This window comes from Delphinus delphis, chromosome 15 (assembly GCF_949987515.2).
Source record: "Delphinus delphis chromosome 15, mDelDel1.2, whole genome shotgun sequence".
Taxonomy (NCBI): domain Eukaryota; kingdom Metazoa; phylum Chordata; class Mammalia; order Artiodactyla; family Delphinidae; genus Delphinus; species Delphinus delphis.
The window spans coordinates 11,470,534-11,497,759 of NC_082697.1; the positions used below are offsets into that span (position 1 = coordinate 11,470,534).

The window sequence follows — 27,226 nt, forward strand, 5'->3', positions numbered from 1 at the left end:
AGCTTGCCCCCGACTCCCAGCACGTGACAGTGTGGAACTGGTGCTTCGAAATGAGACACCCCACAGAAATGCCAGGGGAGGTGCTGACGGTGACAGGCAGAGCACAGCCACTTGGGGGCCGGTGTAAAGGGACAGTGTGAGAGTGGTTCCTTCACTCCCAGGTGTAAACTAGGGGCAGGTACATGATGGGTTCATCAGACTGTGATGCATAACTGAAACTGCTTAAGAGAAACAGTCATCACGGTGTGGCCCAGGCCAACGATGACACCTCTAATTCAGGGTTTGCCTGAGACACATCCTTCAAGATGCTCTTGTGAACAAAGGATCCTGTGGACAAGTTTGGGAAATGCTGTCACTCTGTCTCTCTCTTAGAAATTCACAATGCACGTTGGCGGAAAAGTCTCACAAGTTCAGAAACTTGTTCAACTTTATTTACCCCAGGATTTCCCAAACTGTTTTTTGACTATGGAGTCTTTTTTCACTTAATTCTCATCAATATCAGTTCCAAGGAACGCATTTTTTAGAAACGTCACTTTCATATATTGCAAATACATGAGTCTCAAATGTTCGTTATTCGCAGTTCTCATTATTTTTTGGTCTTAAAATTACAGGCATCGAAAGTTCCATTTGTTAGGTATTAGGCTTACTTTATGAAATGTGAAAGCCAGAGTAACAAACAAAAGATAAGGGAGTGCAGTATCTGGCTCTGAGGAATTCTGCTGCCTCTTCTGTCAGGGAAAATCTCAACGGACTCCTGAAACAGGCTGAGGAAGAACGAGTAGCTCTGGGTAGGCCCACGTGGGACCACACAGAGGCAGAACTCACCGCACAAGAAGGCCACAGTCCGGAGGGTTTGCTGCATGAGGATCTGGGTGACTGGGGACAGGTTATGGTGTGTGTAGTGAGACATCACGATGCCTGAGAACAGGATGGCCATAATGCCTAGAGAGGGACAAAGGGGCAAAGTGCACAGACATGAACAGAACAGAAAAGCACCTTCCATGTGACAGGCAATAATGCCTCACGCTTCCTGCAAGTCCCTGGAGCCCATAGTATTAGGTGTTTTAAGAAAAAGATGGGAAAATAATACCTGAGGCTTCCCAGAGGCCGCAGAGAACTGCTAAGGGCCCGTCTCTCTGGCAGCTTCATTACCGGCTGGGTGACCTTGGGCCAAGTTTCTTCCCCTCAACAAGCCTCAGTTTTCTCAACTGTACAGTGGGACTAATAGTACCCACGCTCATGGACATGTTAGGGTAATGCAGAGAAGCCATGTCAAGTGCCCTTCACAAGACCAGGGCAGAACAGGTGTGAGCCGTCACTGTCATCCATGGATATAATAGGGGCAGGTGAACCACTCTTGGGGCAGAAAGGGAACATAAGAATCTGGGTATGGAGAATGGGTGGATTTTTATTTACTTTGTCATACTTTAATTTTGAATTTTCCTATAATCGCTTTCCTATAATCGCTTTCCTATAATCGCTTTCCTATAATATGATTATAATCCTATAATCATATTATAATTAACCTTATAATATGAAAAGAGAGATGTGTTATTTAAAAAAAAGTGATGTCTTTTCTTTAAAGGTCACCATGAGAGAGTCTACAACTTTTGTTGTGTACTCAGGATTTGAGTTTCAACTTTTGTCCACTGCCCCTAATCACTGCTGAAGCCACTTCCATGGGTTTCCTCTCAGTGTCTCCCTGGCAAGGCAGCAGCAAAGAGGTCTTTATTTCATGTAAGGAAGCTGAGATTTTTACAAAGCCATTAAACAAGCTGCCAAGATACATGAATTCCAAGTCAACCTTTATAAGCAAATATTTAACTCACTTATGCCATTTTGTAGAAACAGATTACTGGCTAACTTTCCATTTAAAAATGAGTGACGCATAGGAGAATGTCCTACTTGGGAGGGCAGGAAGCAAAGGAACCGGACAGGAAGTGCGCTTGGGGGACAGAAGTTTAGCTTTGATACCTGAAGGCTGGGTCTCTTCAAAGAAGTCTCAAAAAGGGGCCCTGCTTCCAATTTCCCTCTTCCATTCCCAGAGCTAGTACAAGGCTTGGAAGAATGCCCTTGGTCTGTTGGTCCAGTGTTACCTGTCATCCATTTAAGTGTTCCCACTTTCAAGTGACAATCCTCTCCTTGGTCCTGCCATGGGCAGAGCATGTCTGGCATACTAGCCTGACTTTTACACCCTAATCTTGAGTTGAGGAAATATGCACAGGAGTCAAAGAGATGTCTTTATATCTGACTGTACATAAATGAAGTTTTGTTTTTTCTTTTTGGTGCAATAAAGTTTGTTTTGGCAGAAAACAAAATGATTGAAAAACACAGAATTGCGTTGGAGACATTTCAACTGCCAAGCTTGCTGCATAAACAAGACCTTACAAAACAGAGGAAAACCCCGCTCTTTGCGGTGCCCAACAGGTATTTGCTGGCCAGAGAGATAGCAGTAGCTGGAACGTGTTATCTCCTAGCCCTCTTGGGAAACAGCAAATTCCTTTGCTCTTTCATTTTTCCCAAAAAGGAGGCCAGACAGGGAAATTCCAGCAATGCTGCCCAAGAGCCACACCTGATGAGCCTGGAGAAGGGAAAGGAGAGGGCAGGAGACTTCTTTACTTGCTACTTCAGAGCAGTGAGAAGACTCTGGAAGTTACGAGTCGTTCTGAGCCTCTGCTCCGCTAGATAAAACACACAATAACAACACCTCCCGCTGTCCCCTCAATTCATCTGCTCTTCTCAGTAAGTTCCTGCAGGCAACCACCCGAGAGCTTCTCCTTCCTGACTCTGCATCTAGACCACAGACGCCACAGGCAATGTGAGGTGAAACAGAGGGAAAGACCAGAACCGTCGAGGTTGGGGGAGGAGCATGCGGCACAGCACACTTCAGTTCCTATGGACTTGCTCCTAAGCCTCTCTCTTCCTTCCGTGCAGTCCAATGCTAGAGACGGCTCTGGCTTCTGGGCTCTCAAAGGGCTTTGTTTCGCCAGCCTGCTTCAAGAAGGGTTATCAATTCACTGCAAAGCTGAGGCTTTGGAGTTCTTACCCTGAAGGGAAAGTCAACCCCAGAGGAGCCTGAACCACTTAAGCTGTGAATCACAACCGCTTAAGTTGTGACACGAGTGGCCTTCCGCCCACGTTGTCATTCTGCCTACAGAACGAGGTCATCATAGCCCACGGTATTAAACAGCCACTGCAGAAAGCCAAAGGTTCTGGAAAGTCAGCTCTGACAGTGAAACGTGGAACTTCCCGTGGGACTAGCATCAGGAGAGGCCACTGCCAGAGGCCCAGCAAGCTTTCCTCCACAGGAAACAAGGAGACAGGCTCAACGCAGCAGGCGTCTGGCTGGCCGCTTTAGTCTGGTGCACTGTAGGCTAGGGGTTGGAAACCCAAACTCCTCAGGGGCCAGACAATAAAAATAAAGATAAAAACAATAAGCGGGTGACTGGCACATGGGCAGAGAAGGCATAAGCCCATCTATAAAGGGCTGATGGCAGCCCTGTGGATGGAGGCCTAGTGCTGGCCAGTCTTCATTCCGGTTTTTGAGAAACTCCAGAAATCTGTTTCTTATGGGAAATCTTCCAACTTATTTTTTTTTTTTTGGCCGCGCCGCACAGCTCGCTGGATCTTAGTTCGCTGACCAGGGACTGAACCCCGGGCCCCCGGCGGTGAAAGCAGCGAGCCCTAACCGCTGAACCGCCAGGGAATTCCCAGAAATCTTCTGACTTTTAACGACAGCAACTAATTGAAGTGTTTAAACATTTTCTGTAGAGGTAAACAAATCCCATCTGGGGGCTGAATTTGGACCATACAGAAACGGGCCCTCCGGACTACAAGAGGGACCAGCCAGCCACGACCTTCATGCCAGTCCAGTCTGGGGTCGGGGGAACTCTCAAATCCCGGGGGCTAAAGGAAAGAGTCAGGGTCAGCAGTGGGTACAAAAGCTGCAGGGACAGCTCAAGTGTCTGCCCTACGTACCCTCCCTAAGCCCAGGTGACTTTACCACTTAGACGACCCTCACCCACTGCAGCTGCCCCCGGCATAGGCTGCAAAGACACTGAAGGGGAAAACGGTCCAGCAGGCTCACTCCTGGAGATAAAAGGCCTGGGGATTTAAAACATGCCCTGGAATGAAGAATCCTGACACATTTACTTCTTTCAGAAGGCAAGTTCATTTAAGGAAGTAGACAGCAGTGCAGCAAGCGGTCAGCCTCTGAAGGCAGGCAGGAAAAGAAGAGAGGGAGGGAGAAGGGAGGAAATCCACTTCTAGTCTCAGTTAAATCCATTGTTTCAAATGTAATTAAGGAATAAAGGGATTCAAATCCAAAAGGCAGGAGTTGCAAGGGTATTGTGTACAATTTCTATTGCACTGAACTTTACTGCGGGTAAAACATGATGTACTTCTTGAAGGCTGAGTCAGGCCATAGTCAGTTTTGTTTGTTAATTACCCAATAAGGAACATATTTTGCTATAAAAAATCTGAACTCAGAGGTAAAGAGTAAAACAAGACTCTCCATTCACACCGCCTGCCCAGAGGTAACTACTATACAGTTCAACATGCAGATTGCCAGCTCTTTTACTATGCCATTATAAAGTTTATCTGTCTTTAAAAAAAGTGATAAACAGGGTCTTCCCTGGTGGCGCAGTGCAGGGGACACAGGTTCGGGCCCTGGTCCGGGATGCCTCAGAGCGACTGGGCCCATGCGCCACAACTACGGAGCCTGTGATCTAGAGCCCATGAGCCACAACTGCTGAGGCCCGCGCACCTAGAGCCCAAGCTCCGCAGCAAGGGAGGCCACTGCAATGAGGGGCCCGCACACTGCAGCGAAGGGTAGCTCCCGCTTGCCGCAAGTAGAGAAAGCCGCGTGCAGCAGCGAAGACCCAATGCAGCCAAAAAAAGAAATAATATATTTTTAAAAAGTAATAAACAGTAGCATACTACAGATATGACACGTATTACTGGCACAGTGATTTTTAAAAAGTCCTCCAACACTTGGCTTTGCGTGTGTAACAGAATGCCAACTCCTTCCCAGGCCTACAGAACCCTGCGGGATGGGGTCCTTGCCCTTCTGTTTCAGTCACGCTATCTTCCTGCTCTTCCTGGAGCAAGCCAAGCTCCCTCAGATCTATCTGGGACTCTCGGCACCTGCTGCTCACGCTGCCAATCACTCCCTCCCCAGAGCCTCCAACGCTGGCGCTCCTTTTCACCACACAGGTCTTAGCCCCAGTGCCACCCCTCTGAGGACACCTTCCTGACCCCCTACCTCATAACGTTCCTGCCCCCGTGACACTCCATCACATTATTCTGATTTCTTTTTTTCACATCACTTCTTACTACCTGAAATTACCCTATGTGTTTGCTTACTTGCTTATTATCTTCCTTCTCCAGGCAGAAACCTGATCTTGTCTTGTTTATTACTGTACCTCTGAAACCAAGGAGCGTTCTCCGCACAGGGTAGGCATTAAATAAATATTTACTGAATGGATGAGTGAAAGGTTTTTCTTTTTCTTTTTTAAATTTAATTAATTAATTAATTAATTTTTGGCTGCGTTGGGTCTTCGTTGCTGCGTGCGGGCTTCCTCTAGTTGCGGCGAGCAGGGGCTACTCTTCATTGCGGTGCACAGGTTTCTCATTGCGGTGGCTTCTCTTGTTGCGGAGCACGGGCTCTAGGCGCGTGGGCTTCAGTAGTTGTGGCACATGGGCTCAGTAGTTGTGGCTCACGGGCTCTAGAGCACAGGCTCAGTAGTTGTGGCGCACGGGCTTAGTTGCTCCGTGGCATGTGGGATCTTCCCGGATCAGGGATCGAACCCGTGTCCCCTGCATTGGCAGGCAGATTCTCAACCACTGCACCACCAGGGAAGCCCCAGAGTGGCACTTTTATTATGTCTACTTCATGTGAGGAAGTGGAAGCTCAGAGTGGTTAAGTCTGCTCTCTGCAGTTACACAGCTAATGAGAAGTGGAGGTAGGATTCAAACCGAGTCTGTCCGGTGCCCTTAACCGCTGTGTTCTAGACACACAGATTTAGGTAAATGATTCTTAGGGAGAACGTCCTGTTTGGTGGCTGTGGTAACCACTTCGTCCTTTGTGACAGTCAGGAAAAGCAGAGCACAAAGAGGAAGGAGGGGACCGCACCAAAGCCACCTTTCCTGTTTGTACCCTTACATTAACAGGGTGAGCCTCTCCTTCTCTGAAAACCCTGCGTGACAAACATCCCACCGGCAGAGTGTGGGCAGAGCCAGCCCGTCACCCAGAGGCGGACAAGTGTGTTCTTGGCTTGCATGTGCTCTTTTCGGCCCCATCAGCGTGCACGGCAGAGGTCCCCAAGGAAACGAAACCCCTACAAATAGAAAACACTGCCTCTCTGAAGAAAAGACAAGAAAAACACTCCCTGGTCTTAATCACAAATTTTAAATGGATGCAAGAAATATATCTTTGCCAACAGGTACTCAGTGTTCATCTCAAAGGGGTGGGGAATGATCTAGAGAAACAGAGGTAAAAATAGCTAGGCTAGAGCCAAATGACTCACAGGTGGTGTTTATGTAAGTGCCAAAATTCAGGAAAGGTAAGAGAGGGAACAGGATGACAGATACCGGGATGAAGTTATCCAAGAGAACTGGCTTGGGATTAAAAACAAACGAGACCCTGAGGTTTACAAAGTTCTCCAGGGAAAATGGCCAGAGTCCTCTCTGCCTCCTCCTTGGCAACACCTGCTCACAGAGGACCCATGTGTGATGCCAGACAGTGACCTGAGGGAAGGAGAATTCTGCTCAGCAGCAGAGGAGGAACAGAAAAAAATATTTCAAGAAACTGATAAAAACGTACTACATTTGATAAAAGCCATAAACTTACACAAACTACAAACCCATGAAGTTCAACAAATCCCGAGAGGAAGATAAAGAGAAGCACACCAAGGCACATCAAAACCAAACTGCCACATACCCGTCAGAATGGCTAGTGTTTAAAATTAAAATAAGTGTTGACGAGGATGTGAAGCAGCTGACACTCTCTCATACATTCTGGTGGGGATGCAAATGGCCCAGTCACTCTGTAAAACACTGGGCAGTTTCTGATAAAGCAAAATATACACCTACCATAAGACCCGGCAACCTTACTTACTCCTCGGTATTTATCCAAGATAAATGAAGATATGCACATTAATAGCCAAAATCTGGAAAAGTCCAAATGTCCTTCAAAGGGTGAATGGAAAAACCGGCTCAATAAGAATGTAAAACTACTGATACAGCAAAAAGGTGGTGTCTCTCAAGAACATTATGAAAACTGAAAGAAACAAGTCACAAAAGACTAAAAACTACATGATTCCCTTTATATGACATTTATATTCTGGAAAAGGCAAAACTATAGTGGAAGAATGCAGGTCAGTGGGTGCCAGGGCCCAGGGATGGGCTAAGGGATTGACTGCCCTTGGCAGTCTGAAGGCCCTTCAGAGGGCTTGTTTTGAGAGAGAGGCAACATTGGAAGAGATGTTTTGATCTCTGCTACAGGATGGCGGGTAAAGAGAAAAGGTGACCCTGACAACACTGAGTTCCAGCCAGGTCTAAATCCAGATGTATCCCTAGAGAGCCAGTTAGTCCCCTTTACTGCTTAAGCTCTTCTGAGTCGTGACTCTCTTATGATTGAAAGTGACCCAATCGACATAACCTTTCACCAGGCAGGACCACGGACCATCAACCCCAGCATTTCAACACTCTCTGTCACTTACCTGAGAGTGAGATTCCTTCTGCGAGCCCATATGGAAGATAAGCAAAAATGATCATCATGCCAAACTCCAAGGAAGGCGTTTTCCTCAAGTCAATATGCTTTAGCACGTAAATGACAATTGTCAAGGAAAAAGAATCAAAGGACACTTACGGGCGGTCTAGAGAAGTCACAAAACTGCTGCCTTCCAAATAGAGAAGGTAAACAATGGATACAAAGATTTGGGAACATCTCAAGGTAACAGGTGAAAATTTGTCATTATGGATTTTTTTCTTTGCAGGGAGACTCTTGTTTTAAGGAAGGGCATCTGACAAAATACTAAGAGATGTAAATTCCTGAGACAAACGGTAGGGGAAAACTAAAGTCACCCTAAGTCATTTCATTTGGAAATGCTGACTTGGAGGGCTGGGAGCCACCGGGGGATGGGTGGGGGGCGGGCTGTGGGGAGCTGGGGCTGCAGACAGACTGAGGACACCCCATACTGCCAGGCCCCTTCCAGGGCCGTGTCCCTCTTCCACTCCACTGACCACATCAGCTGAGGTCACTAATGGGGTTTCCAGAATCCTGGGGATCGATGCCCCATTGAAGGACCTTCTCTCCTATTCCTGGACATTTATAAACTCATGTTCCTGTGAAAGGAGAATCTTCCACGTATTCAAATGTTGTTCACATGCCTGTGCTGGAGCCCACAGCACCCATTTACTGGGGCTTCATTAAAGAAAATGCTCTCCCCGCCCGCCCCTCCGCTCTTTTAAATAAAGAGATAAATACAGAGGAAAATACTGAACTAGAAAAAGTTTTCTTTTCCATTCCGCTTATTGATACAATATAAGAAGCTGTCAGCTGACTCAACAGCACCTTGAGACTTCTGGACATAGGAACTGAAGGGAAAATTCAACAGGATGGCAGACAAACACGCCTGTCTCAGGCAGAAGAGGCTTTCCTGGCCGGCCATCTGTGAAACAAACTGCTGGCGGAGGAGGGCCAGGTGGCCATCTCCCCAAGATGCATGCAGGCTTACGCTCACACAGAAAAGGTCTGGTGCCTGTTCCCGTTTTAAATGTGACAAATTTTCTACAGCAATAAAGGTGTCAGCGGCCTTAACAAGTCTCTTGGCTTCTATGGCTGGAAAAGCTTATGGGTTGTTAAGCCACAAAATCAGTGTGAATAACTTAGATGGAGCTCACTTTGAAAGTCTCTTTTCTGGTTCTTCCAGATAAATACTTTCAGTGGCATAGAGATTTTCTCAATTTGACATTTTCAAAGGAAATTAATTTCCGATTTTCTTAATATGAAAAGTGAGACAGCAGAAAATGAAATTCATCTGAATGCAGTTATCACACTCTGGGAACTGAGAAGACCCCAAAGTCAGATCTGATATTCAACAGTGTACATGTTTTTTAAGCTTTGAAAAGTGATATCCTAAATTTCTAATGTTAAATTTTAAAATTCTTGAGTTTAAATTAAAGTGTTCTTCAAACCAGAACTAAGCATAAAAGTCCTCCTTAAATACGACTTTAGACTAAAATTGGTCCCCTTAAGGAACTGGAGAAAATGACGAGAGACGGATGTAATTAGGAATAATCTTCTCAGCCACATGTGTTCATCATATTAAAAGGATATTAATGCAGAGATTAAGCCAGTGAGAGTGCCGAGTGCTGCTGAGCCAAAGAACATTTTGAGGAAGTAGCCAAGGGCTTGTAAAAATGTTTGCCACCCGCTGACATCTGACATATTTTTTCTTGTTAAACCTTCAGCTGTGCTAGGAAATAAAAGAAAAAAAAGAAAGAAGTTAAAATGTTATAGACAAAGTTATTAGAAATTAACTTAGAACTCAAAACTTATTTCTGGCTTATTCTCTCATTCATTCATCATTCAACCCATTAGTCAAACACTTATTTGTTCACCTACTTTGTTCCAGGCACTGTGTTAGTTTCTGGGGGTTCAGAGATGAGAGCAGGTGCCTGCCCTTAGGGAACTCTATAGTCTAATGAGGGAGAAAAACAAGATGGAGGGCTTCCCTGGTGGCGCAGTGGTTAAGAATCCGCCTGCCAATGCAGGGAACACGGGTTTGAGCCCCAGTCCGGGAAGATCCCACATGCCACGGAGCAACTAAGCCCGTGCGCCACAACTACTGAGCCTGTGCTCTAGAGCCCGTGAGTCACAACTACTGAGCCCACGTGCCGCAACTACTGAAGCCCACGCACCTAGAGCCCGTGCTCTGCAACGAGAGAAGCCACTGCAATGAGAAGCCCGCGCACCGCAACAAAGAGTAGCCCCTGCTCACGGCAACTAGAGAAAGCCCACGCGCAGCAACGAAGACCCAACACAGCCAAAAAGAAAATAAAAAACTAACAAGATGGAAACTAGGACCATCTCAGGAAAGAGCAGAGAGCTGTAGGAAATACACGGTGGGCATCAAACTCAGACTGGTGGGGGTCTAGGAAGGTTCTTTATGGCACATGGGCTGGGTTTCAATTTAGGATAAAGAAGAGCTAACCAGGTGAAGAAATGAGGGAATGCACCCAAGGCAGAGGGAAGAGCATGTGTGGAGGTAGGGAGCCCCAAAATACTACCAGTGTATCTAGGAGCAGGAAGTTACACAGACAACTGTGGACAGAACACAGGAACTGGCTGCTGGGGGAGGGGCTGGCGGGGAGGACAGTGGCAAGAGTAAGGCAAGAGCAGCAGGCGGGGCCAGGCCCTGTGAAAGGCTTTCGATGAACCAAGCTAAGGAGTTGGTGTTTCATCCTGAAGGCCCTGGGGAGTCACAGGAAATGTTTTCAGTGCGGGGTGGGCGTGGGGGAGTGGGGATCCTGTGGGATAAAACCCGAAACTGAGGCTGTGGCATGAAGTCAGACTAGAATGGAGCCTCCTGAAGAAGAAATATCAGTGGGTAAGGCCCAGAGTGGGGATTTGGGAGGAGACATCAAGAGGAAGAATTGAAAGGGCTTTCCTTTCACTGCTACAGAGCAAAGAAAAATGTCAGCAGCCATTAAATTCAACTGTTGGTTTTACCCCCAAGGGTAAAACCATTATACCATTAAAAGAGTTATTCTCATTAAATCTCCTCCTCCTGCTGAGTCCACCTTCTCTCAAATCCATCCACTTCTCTCCCTCCCTCCCCTACTATCCTCCAGCTCTGGGCTTCTGCCTCACGGATCTCTCTCTCTATACATCCTGCTCTTCCTAGGAGAACCCATTCTCTACTCAGGGGCCTGAACGATCCCTTGAAAATGCACATCTGATGGAGTTACTGGCCTGTTCAAAACCCCTCGTCAGTCTCCTGCTGCTTTCAGGGGGAAGCTTAGGCTTCTGAGCCTGACGGACTCCTCCCCACCACACCTCCCATCCCATCTCCTCCTCATTCGGGCGGGGCTCCACTGTCACTGACACCTCCCGGTAGGTCGTATGTCACTCTTCCTGGGCTCCAGCTGACTCTGGCTTGTTCTCAGCACACAGGGTCAGTGACACTCCCTCAGGGACACCTGCCTTCACATAGGCCAGCCCATTTACAGGCTCTCCTGGTGCCTGACTTCTCCACAGCAGTGGAACTAGTGAATCATTCCATGAGGACCATGCCTGTGTCCACCTTGTTCACTGCCATATGTCCAGGGCCTAAGCAGAGCCCAGCACACAGAAGATATTCAACAAATTTTTGCTGAATCAGTAAACAAAACAAAGAATTGTCAATAGTAATGCTCAGCTTCATTAATTAGCGTTTCATGAACTGGTATAATTTTAAAGCAGGATAATTTGTGATAAAAGGGTGGCTCGCTCAGATAACCTCAGGCTTTTGTGGTGATTTACAGCATAATATAACATAATAAAGGTTCTGAGAAGTGCTGCAAAAAAGAAAACCAACTTTTTTCACATAAAAGTTTTCTAAACTCACCCCAATAGCCCCATTCCCTTTCTTTCCCAGCAGATCCCATGTTAACATCCCACCTTGGGGAAAGCTGGGAACCAATAAGGTTCTTATTGGGAAAGTACTTTTGAAGGCTAAGATCACCTCTAGGTCCCAAATGGATCCGTGGGCCACGAGCATAGCATCCAGCCCCCTCATTTCATTACCACAGCTGGGACACTGGCTGGTGTCACTGCTTTCTTTTCATGCAAAGGAGACTGAGGCCTAAAGAAAGTGGCTAACTGGGTGAGGTCACACCAATGGTTAACAGCAGACCCAGGGCCGAGGCCAATGGTTTCTGAACTCAAGATAAATGAAGGTAGAATTCGGACTCTTTCTAGCCTGGAAATGTCATGCATTTTACTTTTTCAGGTCATGTTCCTCACACCTTAAAGAATAAAAGACAATGTTGCTTCAGGATCCATTTCATGAGCTTTAGCTGCAGCTGCAGAGAACTAAAGGTTTCCTCTACCACAATTATTGTAAGAATAGATTGTCATAGTAACAAATCAAAGCTAAAAATAATTTAATTAAGGTTAATGAAGAAACAGAAGATACTCAGCTTTCTGGCACTTATGAAAGTGAAAACATTAAAAAGGGGGTAATTCATTCACATATTCAGTTACAAAGATAAATGTATCATCATCAGATCACTCTGAAAAACAAGATGTGATTCTTCCTTGTAACCAAGGAAAGCTGACAACACCTCCCCCCTATACTGCAAAAACAAGGCAGTCCTACCACATCCCCTTCCTCCCCCATCTCCCGCTTTCACCGGAAAATGCCTACGGACTCACAGGACAACCCATCTGAGTCAGAGACTTAGGTCAGTGACTCCTACCCCAGCCTGTGTACCGGTAAGTAGTGGAGGTGAAGGCTGGAAACCATATATGCATGTGGCCCCCTGATTCAATTTTGGAAACTGTCATCATAGGTGAACTTGGCCTTCAAAAGCACTTTTCCAGGAAGAATGTATGGCTAGTTACAATGACTGCATCCTTTCTCATTTTAAAAACAAAGTATCTCCTAACCTTTGGCCTTTCTGTGGCAAAGGAGACCTGGGAAAGCTCAGAAAAGATCCTACTTCTGCCAGATTTAAGAAAAAAATAAATTAGAGACAAGGCAGTTGAGTTTAGCTCCTCATGTATAAGAATAACTCATGATGTCACCTTCAATTTAGGCACAATTCCTTATCACAAATGTTCAAATGCACAACCAGGACACAAGATAAAGGTAAAAACCAGAAAACTAAGACACTTTCAAAGTAGATCTTAAGAAAAAATATCAGATTTTTTTTAAAAGCTCTTACAGCATGATATATAATTTCCTAATAAAGCTACAGAAATTTTTGCCAAGAGAAACATGAAAAAGCCAACAATAGGGAACTGGTCAAATAGATCACAGTAAATCCATAAATAGATCACAGTAAACCCATAGAAAGAATACTATGCAACTAGTTAAATGATGTTATAAATATAAATGATGTTTATCAACTCCATTCAATGGAAAAGTTACAATACAGTATATACCCATCTAAATAAATTACATGTACCTTCTACCAAATTGTTAACTGTAATTATCTCTTGGGAGTTACAATGCTTGCATTTTTTTTCTTTTCTTTCTTTCTTTGTAAGTTTTCTAAATTTTATATACAGAATATAGGTATTATTTTAGAATATATACATATGTTTTTGTTTTGTTTAAGGGTCTGCTGAGCACCTCTTTCAATTAAGCAACACTTGGTAAGTTCTTCCTGCAAAAGCAGGACAAAAACAGGACAAACAATAGCTGGGGGACAGGAGCAGAAGAGGAAAGGATCTCACATTCACCGACAGCAGATGCTTTTCACATAGTAGATTTAACTACTCAATCCTCAAATCCAATTCTAGGCTGAGGCATTATCACCCTCACTTTACTGTTGAGACACCTGTGGCTCAGAGAGGTTCAGGAGCTGACCCAGGGTGTCACACAGCTGAGTGGCCATCACTGGAACTTGAACCCAGGTCAGCCTGACCCCAAGACCTGGGCTCTTTCCACGATAAAATGTTCTTTTATTCCAACATAAGAATGCTGAGTATAGTCTATAGTAAGGCTTTTAAGAAAACCACAGAGTGGTTATGCTTTGCAAGGAATCCCACAACAAAGGAAACAAGTTCAAAATCAAAATGGAAAAACTATTCTTTAACAGAACACATAATGGCCCCCCAAATTCTCTTAGCTCATCTCTGATACATGGTCCAGGGCTCTTTTCTCCAACTGCTTTGACTGTCTGTACCTTCTTGTTTTTTGGTAAAACTGTCTGGGTCTCCTGTCCATACATGAACACCACAAACCTCAGAGTGCAAGGAAACAGCCCCGCATCCGACAAATGGATTTGAGATGAACTTAGACTCATTTGCTTTTCCCAATGACTTCTTGACATTTTATGGCTCATCTTTAATTTCTCAGATCCTATCAACAAGGGCAGTATACCAATGAACAACTGAAAAAGATCTGCAATTTCCAAAGTAGCTTTCACATAATAGCATCTTAAGGCAGGATGCCCGTGAATATCACTACCGTACCTTACAGCTGCGAAAAGGAAGGTGACGTGCACCAGCTCACAAGTGGGAGAACAGGGCCTCTGTCACATGCTTTCATCTGGAACAATGCTGCCCAAATACTGATCCCTCAACTGGCTGCTCCATCATCATCTGGGGACTCACCCCAGACCTACTGAATCGGAAGCTCTCAGGGTGGCACCTGGGAATGCTACATTTAATAAGCACCCCCCGTGATGCTGATGAGAAGCTGGGCTTTATTTATTTATTTAGGCCACACCCCATGGCATGTGGGATTGTAGTTCCCCGACCAGGGATCGAACCCACACCCCTGCATTGGAAGCGTGGAGTCTTAACCACTGGACCTCCAGCGAAGTCCAAGCTGGGTTTAATTTAAAAGCACTGCTAAAAGGTGGATCCTAAAAGGCAGATTCTCCTCTAATCACCTTGGGCCTTGACAAGATTCCTGGGGCACATCAAGGCTTGTCAGGCCAGAAAGATGGAGAAGCAGTGAACCAATCACCCAGAGGATAAGCAACTGTGCGCGCAGCTGCACGGAAGTATCTGCCCCTCTGATACAAGGCCCTTTAGTCCCGTCACTTGAAGAAAGCACACTTACTTGGTCAGGACAATGGAGACCGCATCGTTGAGAATGCTCTCTCCAAAAACCAGCATGTTGAGCACCGGGTCCACATGAAGTGCATTGAAAATAGCAATAGTAGCCACTGGATCAACAGCAGATATTAGGGAGCCAAATGCAAAACTGTCAAAGAGAAAAGGAAGGGGTAGTTCTGTAACGCTTAACCCCTGGTCCACATAGTAAAACATTAAACTCAGAGACGGTATTTAGTATAACAACAGTACACACTGTAGCTGAAGGAACTATAGAAGATGGTGGTTTTTCCTCCACTTAAAATACCTGCTAATTAACATTGTGGGTGGAGAAGTGAAAGTCCCACTCTACAAACTGTTGTTATGAATGGCCTGGTTTTCCACTGAGAATACCAAGATTTTATTTCGACCAATGACAGAGGGAAGACTTTTGCTTAAATACATGACAGCCATCCCAGCCTTCTTGGTCAGAGCAGCTGGAACCATGGTGGCCCAGAGGGCCTCCCCTAAATGGCCCATGTGCTCCTGGGTCTGACCTCTGCTCTGCCCCTTGCCACCAGGCCACCGGAGTGCCATCTGTGACCGACGCCAGCCTCCACTCAGATCTGCAACATCTAGGAAAGTGCCAAAAGTCAGCAGCAACTGCAGCCTGCTTCAGGGGCTGCGCAGCCTGGGAGGCAGACAGCGACACCAGTGCTGCCTACCACCAGGCCAGCAGCTCTCACCCCAGTACTCACGAGGGTCTAACTACCTCCAACAAATGGGCATGAACCGCCTAAGATGTTTCAAGCACTAAGGCTTTTTCTTAAAAAACATTTATTTATTTGTTTATTTATTTATTTGGCTGCGTCGGGTCTTAGTTGCGGCATGCAGGCTCTTTCGTTGCAGCGCGCGGGCTCCAGAGCATGCGAGCTCAGTAGTTGCGGTGAGGGCTTAGTTGCCCCACGGCGTGTGGGATCTTCATTCCCTGACCAGGGACTGAACCTGCGTCCCCTGCATTGGAAGGTGGATTCTTAACCACTGGACCACCAGGGAAGTCCCAAGGCTTATAATAATAGCAAATATTTATGTGGCACTTACCACGTGCCAGGCAGTGTTCTGAGCACTTTACATATAGTAGCTCAATAATCCACAAAGCAACCGTATGAAATGGTACTAGTATTGCTCTGATTACATAGGAGAAAACTGAGGGACAATGAGGTGAAGGAACTTGCCCAAGGTCAGACAGCTAGGAGGTGGCGAAGCCCGGATCCAAACACAGGCCATCTGGCTCAGAGTGGGTGCTCTTAGCCACTACACTGGATACAGCAATACCCGGAGGCCAAGGTCAACTTAGAAAAGGCGAGTGTTACACAGGAAGTCAGGGTGATGAGAGAAAGAGTAACATGGCGGGGTGGTGTGGAGGCATGGGGGTGGGGCCCACTTAGATCGGGGGGGTCAGGAAAGGCCTCTCTGAAGAAATGATGCTTATTTAAACGAGGGCCTACCTGACAAGAAGCAGATGGACAGGCCAAGACCTGGGGGCACTGACCAGAGCAAGCTACCTCTGAGGTGGAGCAAGCTTGGTTGCCTGAGAAACAAAACAGTGAGCCTGGCAGCAGCGCAGTGAGGGCAAGTGGCTGGAAATGTTGGAGTCTGGGAGGGAGGCAGGGCCGGGTCACCCTGCGGGGCCTTGGGGGCCGCCTGAGGAGTCAGGAAGATTATTCTCGCAGCCCATTTGTCTTCTTCCCCTTAGAGTTCTTGCAAGCCCTCGTCGCTTCCCTCAAAAGGCCTCGCCTGGCACTGCTTTCCTTCCAGCTCAGCAGAATGGTTAGGTCTGCCCCCTTCCGCAACACCAGGAGCCACGAGGGGACAGCCTCGGGTGGAGACGTGAGCCAGAGCCCATCCACCTGTTTCCCGCCCGCACCAAGCTTGCGGTCTGGGAGGGATGAGGAGCTACCTGGCCTGGGGACTGGAGCGTGCTCTGTCCACCGTATGTCACCAGCACGATCATCTGGCTCCGGGCTCAGGGAGAGGAGCGCTGGTGGGAAGGGACGTGTGGCTGCCCTGCCAGTTACAGTTCTCTTCATAAACCGATAATCTGGCGTACCGGTTTCCGTGGTGGCGCCAGAGGGAAATGTGAATTCATGCAGGAGAGCCTGCTCACTTCAAAGACGGCCTCAGCTCAGACTTCAGTTCCCAGACTTGCCCTGTCCTCACAGAGCTTGTCACGTGCATTATGAGCTGTGACTTCACCTGCCTCTCACCTCACTGTGAGCACCCAGAGATATTTGGGGAAGGCAGGCAGGAGGGAGGGGTCTGGGAAGGAAGAAAAGGTAACTCCACCGAACAGCTGCCAACCCGGGAGGCCACGATTTGTTGGCAGCTGGCCTGAAGCCCTTGCTCTGCAACCCACAGAGATTCTTCTCTCCCCTCTCCTTCTTTTATTCCCACTCTCATCACCCACAGCGACATAACAGAGGCCTCGAAGGAAGAAGAACGTCTAAAAAGTACATCTTGGGGACTTCCCTGGTGGTCCATTGATTAGGACTCTGCTCTTTCACTGCCAAGGCCTTGGTTCGATCCCTGGTCAGGGAACTGAGATCCTGCAAGCTGTGCGGCGAGGCCTAAATAAGTAAAAAAAAAAAAAAAGAAAAAAAGTGCATCCCAAAGCAGAGTGGGAGCCTGGGAGTGTGCCGCAGGTTGTGTGCTGGGCGATGACTCCGTGCGGCTCGCGGGCCCCTCCCTCCATCCCTCAGCAAGCACACAGTGGACAGCACCCACAGCCCCACTGGGCTCCAATTTCCCTTTGTGGAGCCAGGCCTCCTCCACCTTCCATCCCTGTATTGCGTGGGGCTCTAGGAGTAGGCAGGGGACCCAAGCCTGGTCAGAGGTCCATCGCCAGGCATTTTACCAGGTCACCAGATATTAGGTTGGCCCTTTTGGCGGGGATGGCGAGGGTGATCGTGAGACGAAAGCCATTGGTGCTGCCACGTGGGGTGAGCGCACCTGAGGATGACGTTGACCAGGGAACAGCTAAGACAGAGAGAGGAGAGGTTCCTGACATCACAGGCCCCCAGAGGCTGTCATGCAGGAAGCCATCACTCCGGGGACACTTCTGTTCTATGAGTCAACAAACTTCTTTTTTGCTAAAACGAGTTCGTGTTGGGTTTCAGTTGCACTGAAAGAGGCCTGACTGATGTTCTTTGTCATAGTTCCTGTGGCATCCTGAACTGAAAACCAAACAGCAGGAACCAGAAGACGGATTGATGAATGGACAGAGGGATGGAGAGATGGAAAGATCTGTGGTTAAAGCAAATCCAGTGAAAACAGTGACTGCAGAATCTAGGCGGTCATGTGTGTGTCCACTGTACAGTGCTTCACCTTTTCTGTGTGTTTGAAATTTCCATAATAAAATGTTGGGGGAGAAGTGCTTTGCATAAATTATGTAACACATTTAGCTTTGGCTGAGACTCTAAATTGGGGCACAGTGTTTCTGACAGTGAACATGGAAAGTCGGAAATATGAACTGCCTGAATCATGGAGAGGTCTGAATATAAGCAGGCATTGAATCTTGCCCGCAGCTGTTCCACATCACAGCTTATGACCCAGTCTTTTAAAAGGCCAGAAGCCAGTTCAACTGAACAATGTGTTTTCTTTATTCCATCATCTCAGAAGACAGCAACGTCAACAAAACAAAAAGAAAATGGACTGGGGGACTTCCCTGGTGGCACAGTGGTTAAGAATCTGCCTGCCAACGCAGGGAGCCCTGATCTGGGAAGATCCCACATGCCGTGGAGCAGCTAAGCCCCTGTACCACAACTACTGAGTCTGCGCTCTAGAGCCCATGAGCCGCAACTACTGAGCCTGCATGCCACAACTACTGAAGCCCGCACACCTAGAGCCCGTGCTCTGCAACAAGAGAAGCCACCGCAATGAGAAGCCCCACTCGCCGCAACTAGAGAAAGCCTGTGTGCAGCAACGAAGACCCAACGCAGCCAAAAATAAATAAAATTTAAAAATAAAAAAAAAGAAAGAAAATGGACTGGGATGGTGAAATAATTTAGGGTGTATCTATGAGTGAATTAGCTCTCCAGAGGAAACACCAGTGAAGTAAAACCTTCTGTGCAAAAAAGTTATTTTTATGTTTCCTACCGTGCAGAGGTCCATGGGCCTCATGTTTGACCTGCATGGTGTTTTGAAAAATGGATCAAGTTGGCAACATTTAAAACAGGAAAATTCCCTATTAAAATCTAGAAACTTGGCCTCTTTTGGAAAAAAAACAATTAAGTATCTGGCAATTCTGGGTCCATGTTCCCACGTGGTAATTAGCCGGTGGAGCTAAGAGGTGGCTGTCCCCTTCAGACGATGGGCTCTCCGGCTCACCACTGTCACCACCTCCAGACACACACCTGGCCAGCTCCCCTCTGTGAAGGGTTCTGTCAGGCCCTGCAGCTGTGTGGGTTTGCGACTGCTGGCTAATTTCCCCCAGAGCATCCCCCCATCTGTGGGACAGTCACTTTCTAACAGGAAAGGAAGTGTCTGCCCACACAGAGAGAAACTCCACCTGGTTCTTACTCTGCTTGTCTAAGGGCCAATTCTTTTATTCCTCTCTTCCTGAACATCCCAACCTCCGGTTCAATTCAATTACACAAGGATTTATCAAGCGTTTTTTGTATCTCTAAGCAGTTGCCCCCAAACAGGTTGAAGGACTGAATGCTGTGACATCTTCCTTTACATCCACTGGGTTTTGAACATTTCTTTTCAGTTGCAAAATACCTACAAAATGCAGGGCATCAGTTCTGCTCGGCTTCACGCTCCCTATGGAACAGGGATGTGACTTTCGCTACTTGTTTGTATAGCAAGACTATCTTACAACAAAGGCTTTGAAATTTATGTCCCTGGAGAGAAAATGAGGCTGGACTTGATGCTATCAAAGGCACATTTCTCACGAAAAGGGCTCCAAGATTTTAATCTCCAAGTTGCTGCTGAAGGCTGTAAGCTCTGGTTGGCCCAGTGAAAGGGACCCCGGGGCAGAGCACTGGGTCCCACTTCCGAGCTCCCCAGCCAAACACAAGACAGAATCCAGTGCTCCCGGGAGAGAAACACAGAGCAAGGCTGCATATTCACTGCACTTCTCAGAGACGGGAAACCAGGTCACGCTGTGTGTGTGCACTTTTTTAGCACTAGATCTGGTAACTTCGGCTTCCTAGGTTGCTTCTTGCTAAGCCAATTATGGAAATTTCTGGATTGGGCTCCTAGACAGCAGCTCTGAGTGCCCAATGGAGTAGCTGCAGCCTGAGAAGGGCGCCCACAACAGAGCACCTCCTTCCCCCTCCCCATCCCCACCGCCTTGGGGGGAATCCCAGAGTAAAGATTCACACCTCACCCCCGACTCCATCCCCAATCTCTCAAGAAGACAACTTTTCATTATGGCCATTGCAAAGCCTTAGAAATGAGCTGAAGATGATTCTTAATAATAAAAGGACAATGGTGCAGCATGTGGTGTGTGTGAGGTCGCAGTTAACTTAACTAACCAAGAGTTATTCCCTTCAAAGCTGAAACTAAATCATTTCCATCAGCAACCCTCTGACTGGAGATCTTCAAAATTCCTCAATATAGTTTTGATTCATTTCAGAGACACAAATTAATTCAGAATAGATTCTACAGCAGAAATAGTCAGCAAAACGAAAAGACAGAATAGAGAAGTACCACAGCCAGGAATCAATGTGGAGAAAACTTGGCCCCAGTCTGAGAAGTAGCCACATGGGTGTTACAGTATGAAAGGTTTACCTGTCTGTCATGTTGAGTTTAGAGATTACATCAGCCTGTAAAATAAAAAACACAAACACACAGACACACAAAAAAAACCCCCTGGAGAACAGCCAAGAAGATTAAAATGTCCATTAGTGCTTTATTACAAACTAATAAGGACATTAATCTTCAGTCCCCAAACCACTTGAAAAATACAGAAAACTCCTAAGTTTTAGTTTAGGCATGCATTCAATCATCATACACAGGAAGTATGAAAATGAACACTAATATTTGCAAGCCAAATTAACGAGTTTTCTTCTCTAAAGTTTATTCCCATTTGAAGCTGGAAGCTGAGCAATGAAGAAGGTTGCATGACAGACAGATTTATTCTGGTGCCATTGAGGCAGCAGTAAAGGTGAAAATCAGATGGAATATATGGGCTTTTACCGACAGCCATCAAAAGCAGCAGACACATCTGACACATGTAAGAGAAATCTGCCAGTTACCCCAAGGCCTGGATCTCAAACTGCGTTTGCAGAACTAGGGCGGAGAAACTTTCTGCAACTGACCATACTGGAAGAGAACTGTGACATGCACAGATGTGCATAATGCAAAGCTACAGATACTACCTTCCTAGGTAGGTCTGGTTTAAATTAATTCAAATTAATTTGAATTCAAAGTACAAAACACTCAGTTGATGACACCGGGAATTGGTTTAGCAATGGTGGAAAATCCAGGGAAAGTAATTCTACAGGACAGCTTAGAATTGAGTGAAGACATACAGAATTATCTTTGATTTTTAAAATGCAAATTTTTATTAAAGAAACAGTGTTTAACCTTGATTCAGTCGGACAACAGAATTGATACTGTTATAATTTGAAGATCTTGATGGTATATATTCTGCTTTATTTTTAGGTATTCCAACTTAAGACAATATTGGTTTGCAAATAATATCAAACACTTTTGGGGATTATGGAAAAGATTCACTCAATTCCAGACACCAAAGCTTCTCGAGGACACTGAGAGACAACTTCAGCATGCCTTTACTGTGCCTTGTTTGAGTCCGGATTTCTTTGCAGGAGAGCATTTACCTTGACTGTAAAACCCCCATGAGGTGTCACTACCCCACTGCCCTGCATGAGCTCTAAGAATTTAAGGTTTTCAAAGTTTTCAAAGATGTTTTCCTTACCTGACCCAGAAAGTAAATTCCTCCACCTACTACAAAAGCGGAAATTGCCGTACCAAAAACAGCAAATAGGGTGATGGAACCAATATTTTGAAAGAAGTTACCCTGTTTGAGAGAACAGAAATGAGAGGAATGATTAGAAAGGCTGGTCTGCTCAGTGAAGTCATGGACCCCACAGCTGGCCCTCCTCACATGCTTGATTCTCTGTAAAGGGCACCATCACCCACCTTGGTTGGCAAGCTCTAGAAACCTGGGCATCTTCCCTCACCCCCACATGCAATGCAGAGCCAAGTCCTGTGGCTTTTGCGTTCCCCACGTCACTCACATCTCCCTGCTTCTCTCCATCACCATCCCCACTGCCCTTGCCCAACTGCCATCATCTCTCCCCTGGATCACTGCAATAGCTTCTAACAAGTCTCAACCAGCCCTGGCCCTTGCCCTCTTGCTCTCCAAGTGCTTCCAGAATGATCTCTGCAAAAGATAAGTCTGACTGTGCTGCCTACATTCTGACCCCCACTTCCACTCAAAACGCAGTTAAAACCCAACCAAAGCCTGGATGGTTTGACCCCTCGAAGGCCTCTAACCTCCCCTTTGTTCTCTGGGTTCCAGTCACACTAGTAGCTTTTTGTTTTTCAAACATATCATGCTCCCTGGGCTTGGACCACTCTTCCTTCCCCTTCGCTTAGTGAACTTTAATCGTCCCAAGATCTCAGGACATTTTGACTCTTCCTGAGGGAAGCCTTCTCTGATCCCTTACCCAAGTCAGATCCCAGTCTATGCTGTCAATGCACAGTGACTCTCTCCTGGTAGCACTTGACATAGCTGAAACGTTACATTTATTTTATGTAATTATTTGGTATCTGTCTTTCCCACTAGGTTGCAGGCTCAATGGGGGCAAAGACCACATCTGCTTTTGTATAACAGTCACTGGCATACAGCCTGTGAGATGCAAGATGCCCCATGAATAGGTACTAAAGGAATTAACTGTGTTTCATGTCTGATTAAAGTCCGAAGTTTATATAATTATAATTTTTCAATTAATTAAGAAAAGGTACATTGCTACAAAGAATGTCAAGATAATAGTTTATACTATCAGAAGCTCCTTTTTGTAGTCCACATCTTTTAAGCAATTTTATTTCACTCTATTAGTATCATCAAATATGATAGATAAAATATATTCCCATCTATACAGCATTTAAGAGAAAATATTTGAGTCCAAGCAGTATGGTAACATCTTTCAAATTTCCATAAAATTTAAAAAATTAAGCTATTTATTAGAACCCTGTGGACTCTGTTTAGGAATAAGGCCAGGGTAACTTGATGGTCCGTGATTGTGGGTCTGGACAAGGAAAACCATTTTTTCGCTCAGAAATTGTCAAGCCATGAACAACAGGAACTGATACTTTTTTTTTTGGCCACGTCATGCAGCTTGTGGGATCTTAGTTCCCTGACCAGGGATTGAAACCCGGGCCCTCGGCAGTGAAAGTGCTGAGTCCTAACCACTGGACCACGAGGGAATTCCCAGGAACTGATACGTTAAAGCTCACTTCAGAAGACTGTCCTCAGCTCAGCACTGACAACCCACTAAGCCTATCTCCTTCAGGAAGTTTCTTTGCTTCATTTTTTGCAATTTTGATTTGGCTGACCATAATCAGACATTCAATTACTTTGTTTGGCATCTCAATCTTTAGCACACAAAGAACTTTAAAATAGCTCAAAGCAAACACAATGATTTGGTTTTTTCCTAAACAAAAGGCTTTCATCTATGAGTTTCTCTTTGCAGAGAGCTGCTTAATTTTGTTATTTAAAAATAGATTACACTAAGCCTTGGTCTGTTTATAGGGATCTAATTCTGATATAACTTACGTCGTTGGCTAATATTAATCTGGATGTTGGAAAGTTACCCAAATTCAAGTTGCCCCACTATAAGAACTTCCCTTTGCTACATAAAGCAAATTTATCTGCTTCTCTCAGACATAATTTAAAAAATGTTCTATTCTTGGGCTTCCCTGGTGGTGCAGTGGTTAAGAATCCGCCTGCCAATACAGGAAACATGGGTTCGAGCCCTGGTCCGGGAAAATCCCACATGCCGCGGAGCAACTAAGCCTGTGCACCACAATTACTGGACCTGCGCTCTAGAGCCCGTGAGCCACAGCTTCTGAGGCCCGCGAGCCTAGAGCCCGTGCTCCACAACAAGAGAAGCCACCGCAATGAGAAGCCTGTGCACTTCAATGAAGAGTAGCCCCCGCTCGCCCCAACTAGAGAAAGCCGACGCGCAGCAACGAAGACCCAATGCAGCCAAAAGTAAATAAATAAATAAATTTATTTTTTAAAAAGTTCTATTCTTTATATTAATAATTTAAAGAACCAAATAGCTGCCTACCTAATACATACCAACTGATGATAACTGTACTGAAATTTTTATTCCAAGTCCAAATTTACGTCAGCAAATATAGCAATATTAAAATAAAGTCAACTTCCTATCTTCTTTGGAGGTGGGTAGGCAGTGGACAGAAGTCTCTGAATTCCCATTCCAACTCACACTAGTCCCTTTCACATAAATTGTCACAGTTTCTGCTGTAAAGCCATCTTCAAAAATTTCTTCTCTTAAGAAACTACTATTTTCCTCAAATTTTGAATAAGTTTATTTCCCCTCCCTCCAAAAAATTAGAAAATAAAAAGTTTACATGTGCTAATATAATAACCAGTCTTATGTTTTTAAGTCAAAATCGCATCATTTTTCGGGAGTTCCCTGGCAGTCCAGTGATTAGGACTCTTGCTCTCATTGCCGAGGGCCCAGGTTCAATCCCTGGTCGAGGAACTAAGATCCCACATGCCGAGTGGCAGCCAAAGGGAAAAAAAAAATCAATCCATTTTCTTCAGCACTGTTTTGAAATATTTTCATAATCTGCTCAGTTCTTTCAAGATTTGTTCACAAAATTAAAGAGTGAGAGATACTGACCTTCAAATCCTTCTTGCTTGTTTTCTTTTTAACAATTATCTGATGTCAGTAATGGTTTATAAGATATGGGACTTTTTTAATATTAAATTTCCTTTTCACTTTTTCTTTTGATTAATGCACAATAAAATAATAACTTAAAAAAAATCTGGCCTGAACATCTTAGAATAATTTTGCTTTAATATCCAGGAGGAAAATTAAAAATTTAATTTGTATGTTTTTACCAAAACTCTCATAACAAATTTAACTCGTTTATTACATTATTATTAATAGTAACACTAGTCATGTTATAATAGATAATAACAAGAAGCACTACCAATTATTTAATGTGGTGAGTGGTGCTTTGCATACACTTTCATCTAATGTAAATCTCAAAGCAACCTAGGAGGTAGGGTTTTGGGGATCTTTTTGTCCTCTGTTTTTAATTTCTACTCTACTCAAGAGGAATCTATAGGGGGCAGCGCATGATTAGGCCTAGGTCTCTCCGGCTCTAAAGTCCAGGCTCTTTCCTCTCTCTCCAAAGATATGCCGATCCTTAGTCTTTCCAACCTTCACAGTTTTTTAAAATCATATTTACAAAATAACTGTTGTATTACTAGTATTTTAAGTTGAATCACCTTTTTATTTTAAAACTTAAATACACTTATATTTAAAAAGAACTCATATGGACTTCCCTAGTGACGCAGTGGTTTAGAATCCGCCTGCCAATGCAGGGGTCATGGGTTCGAGCCCTGGTCCGGGAAGATCCCACATCCCACAGAGCAACTAAGCCTGTGCGCTACAACTACTGAGCCTGCGCTCTAGAGCCCGTGCGCCACAACTACTGAGCCCGCATGCCACAACTACTGAAGCTCACACACCTAGAGCCCACGCTCTGCAACAAGAGAAGCCACCACAATGAGAAGCCGGCGCACCGCAATGAAGAGTAGCCCCGCTCACTGCAACTAGAGAAAGCCCGCAGGCAGCAACGAAGACCCAACGCAGCCATAAATAAATAAATAAATAAATAAATAAATAAATAAATGTATTTAAAAAAACAAGTTTGCTACACAAATTAAAAAAAAAAAAAGGAACTCATAGACAAGGAAAAGACTCAGGTACACACACAAACTGGCTTAAAAGCGAGAAGCTCCTGCCTAGGCAGAAAGAGCCCCACTGGAAGCTGGAAGACAGAGACCAGAAATGCCAGAGCAAAGCAGAGAACTGAGCAGGGGCCAGTGATGCTGCTCTCCAGGGTCAGGGAGCCAAGAATGAGCGGAGCAACTGTGGGAGTAGGTGGCTGGGCCAGAAGGAGGTGGAAGACTAGGGGGAAGGATGGGGCTCCAGTCTGGTGAGGAAAAGCACGGCCAGGGAGAGGGTGGGAAGGAATGGAGACTGGGGCTTAAAGGGCATAATGGCTGGGAGCTGAGGCCCAGGGCAGTGCCCTGAGAGGGGAGACACTGAAGGATGGATGGGCCCAAGGCAGGAGAAAGGCCCGATATGGTGACGTGAGAGAACCAGTAGGCCTGGGGCACCTGTCCCTGTCATCCCAGGACACAGTCTGTCCTCTTAACATGGGTCAGTCTGTGTCCAAGAGGAGTCAATGTAACACCTGTGTACCACCAAAATCACTTTGGCTATTTCTTTCTAGGCAAAGTACCCCTCTATGGAAAACACTAGTAAGCCACACTGCCTAAAACCATGAAAGCAGCCCACTGACCATGTTTGCTCCCTCTACAAGTCAGGCATGACAGTCTAGCTTCTACCACACACGCCAGGGTGTTCACACAGAGCCACCACTGCTAAATTAACACCTGAGCTTTTAAGGAACTTGCCTTACAAACACACGGAGCCACCCGGACCAAAAGCACTAATGTGTGCCTGAGTCTTACCTTGTGTAATGAATATCCTGACTCAAATATAATAGGTGGAAGCAAAAGGAGGAAAAACATATTTGGACGAAACATTTCTTCCTCCTGTAAATATAAAATGGATATTTTCAGAGGCATGAAATCTGTGTAATTAAGAAATAAATCCATCAATGAAAAGCCAAAGTAACTGTTCTCTTAGAACCTGGCCCAGTGGAAAAATACAATGCTTAAACCACCACCTGATAATAAAACCAAACAAAAGGAGCGACAAAAACAAAGAAAAGGAGAGACAAAAACAAACAAATATACAAAACTCTCAAAACCTGCATTTAAAAATGTAGGACAAATGATTTTAAAAGGTGACCAGCAAAATAAATAGCAGAATGAACCACTTCCAAACATACAGCGGTATGCTTTTTATTCTTTACTAAGGAAAGAAAACTAATTTTAATATAGAAAACATTTCAATTCAAATAGAACACTTTCAAAAAGAAGTCCACAAATTGGATTCCTCCAGGAAAAAGGTTAACGGTAAGCCCTAAAACAATCCACTTAGAGGAAGAGTAAACCCTACTCATGTTTAAAATAGCCCTGCCTTTTCTCTGCATGTCATAGACAACTATGCCATTTTCCTAAATCTGATGTGATGAAACAGTCCTCACCTGATGCCCTTGCAACCTGGGACATGGCTATAAAGCGAGCCCCTTGTCATGCTTTCAGAT

The 27,226-nt window shown here is 45.4% G+C and overlaps 1 protein-coding gene across 2 annotated transcripts in view; it reads right to left on the reverse strand.

Annotated features, from left to right (window-relative positions):
• The window catches only part of SLC9A8 (solute carrier family 9 member A8), a 71,934-nt gene that overhangs the window by 16,151 nt on the left and 28,557 nt on the right, over nt 1-27,226 (reverse strand). The window contains exons 5-11 of one of the 2 annotated variants that reach the window (XM_060033423.1): nt 26,526-26,609; nt 21,699-21,800; nt 20,549-20,583; nt 14,784-14,927; nt 9,341-9,479; nt 7,722-7,827; nt 826-942 (exon numbers count right to left, since the gene is read on the reverse strand). In XM_060033423.1, the coding sequence (XP_059889406.1) occupies nt 826-942; nt 7,722-7,827; nt 9,341-9,479; nt 14,784-14,927; nt 20,549-20,583; nt 21,699-21,800; nt 26,526-26,609 (727 nt within the window). The remainder of the gene's footprint in view (nt 1-825; nt 943-7,721; nt 7,828-9,340; nt 9,480-14,783; nt 14,928-20,548; nt 20,584-21,698; nt 21,801-26,525; nt 26,610-27,226) is intronic. The other variant, XM_060033424.1, reaches the window with a different exon arrangement.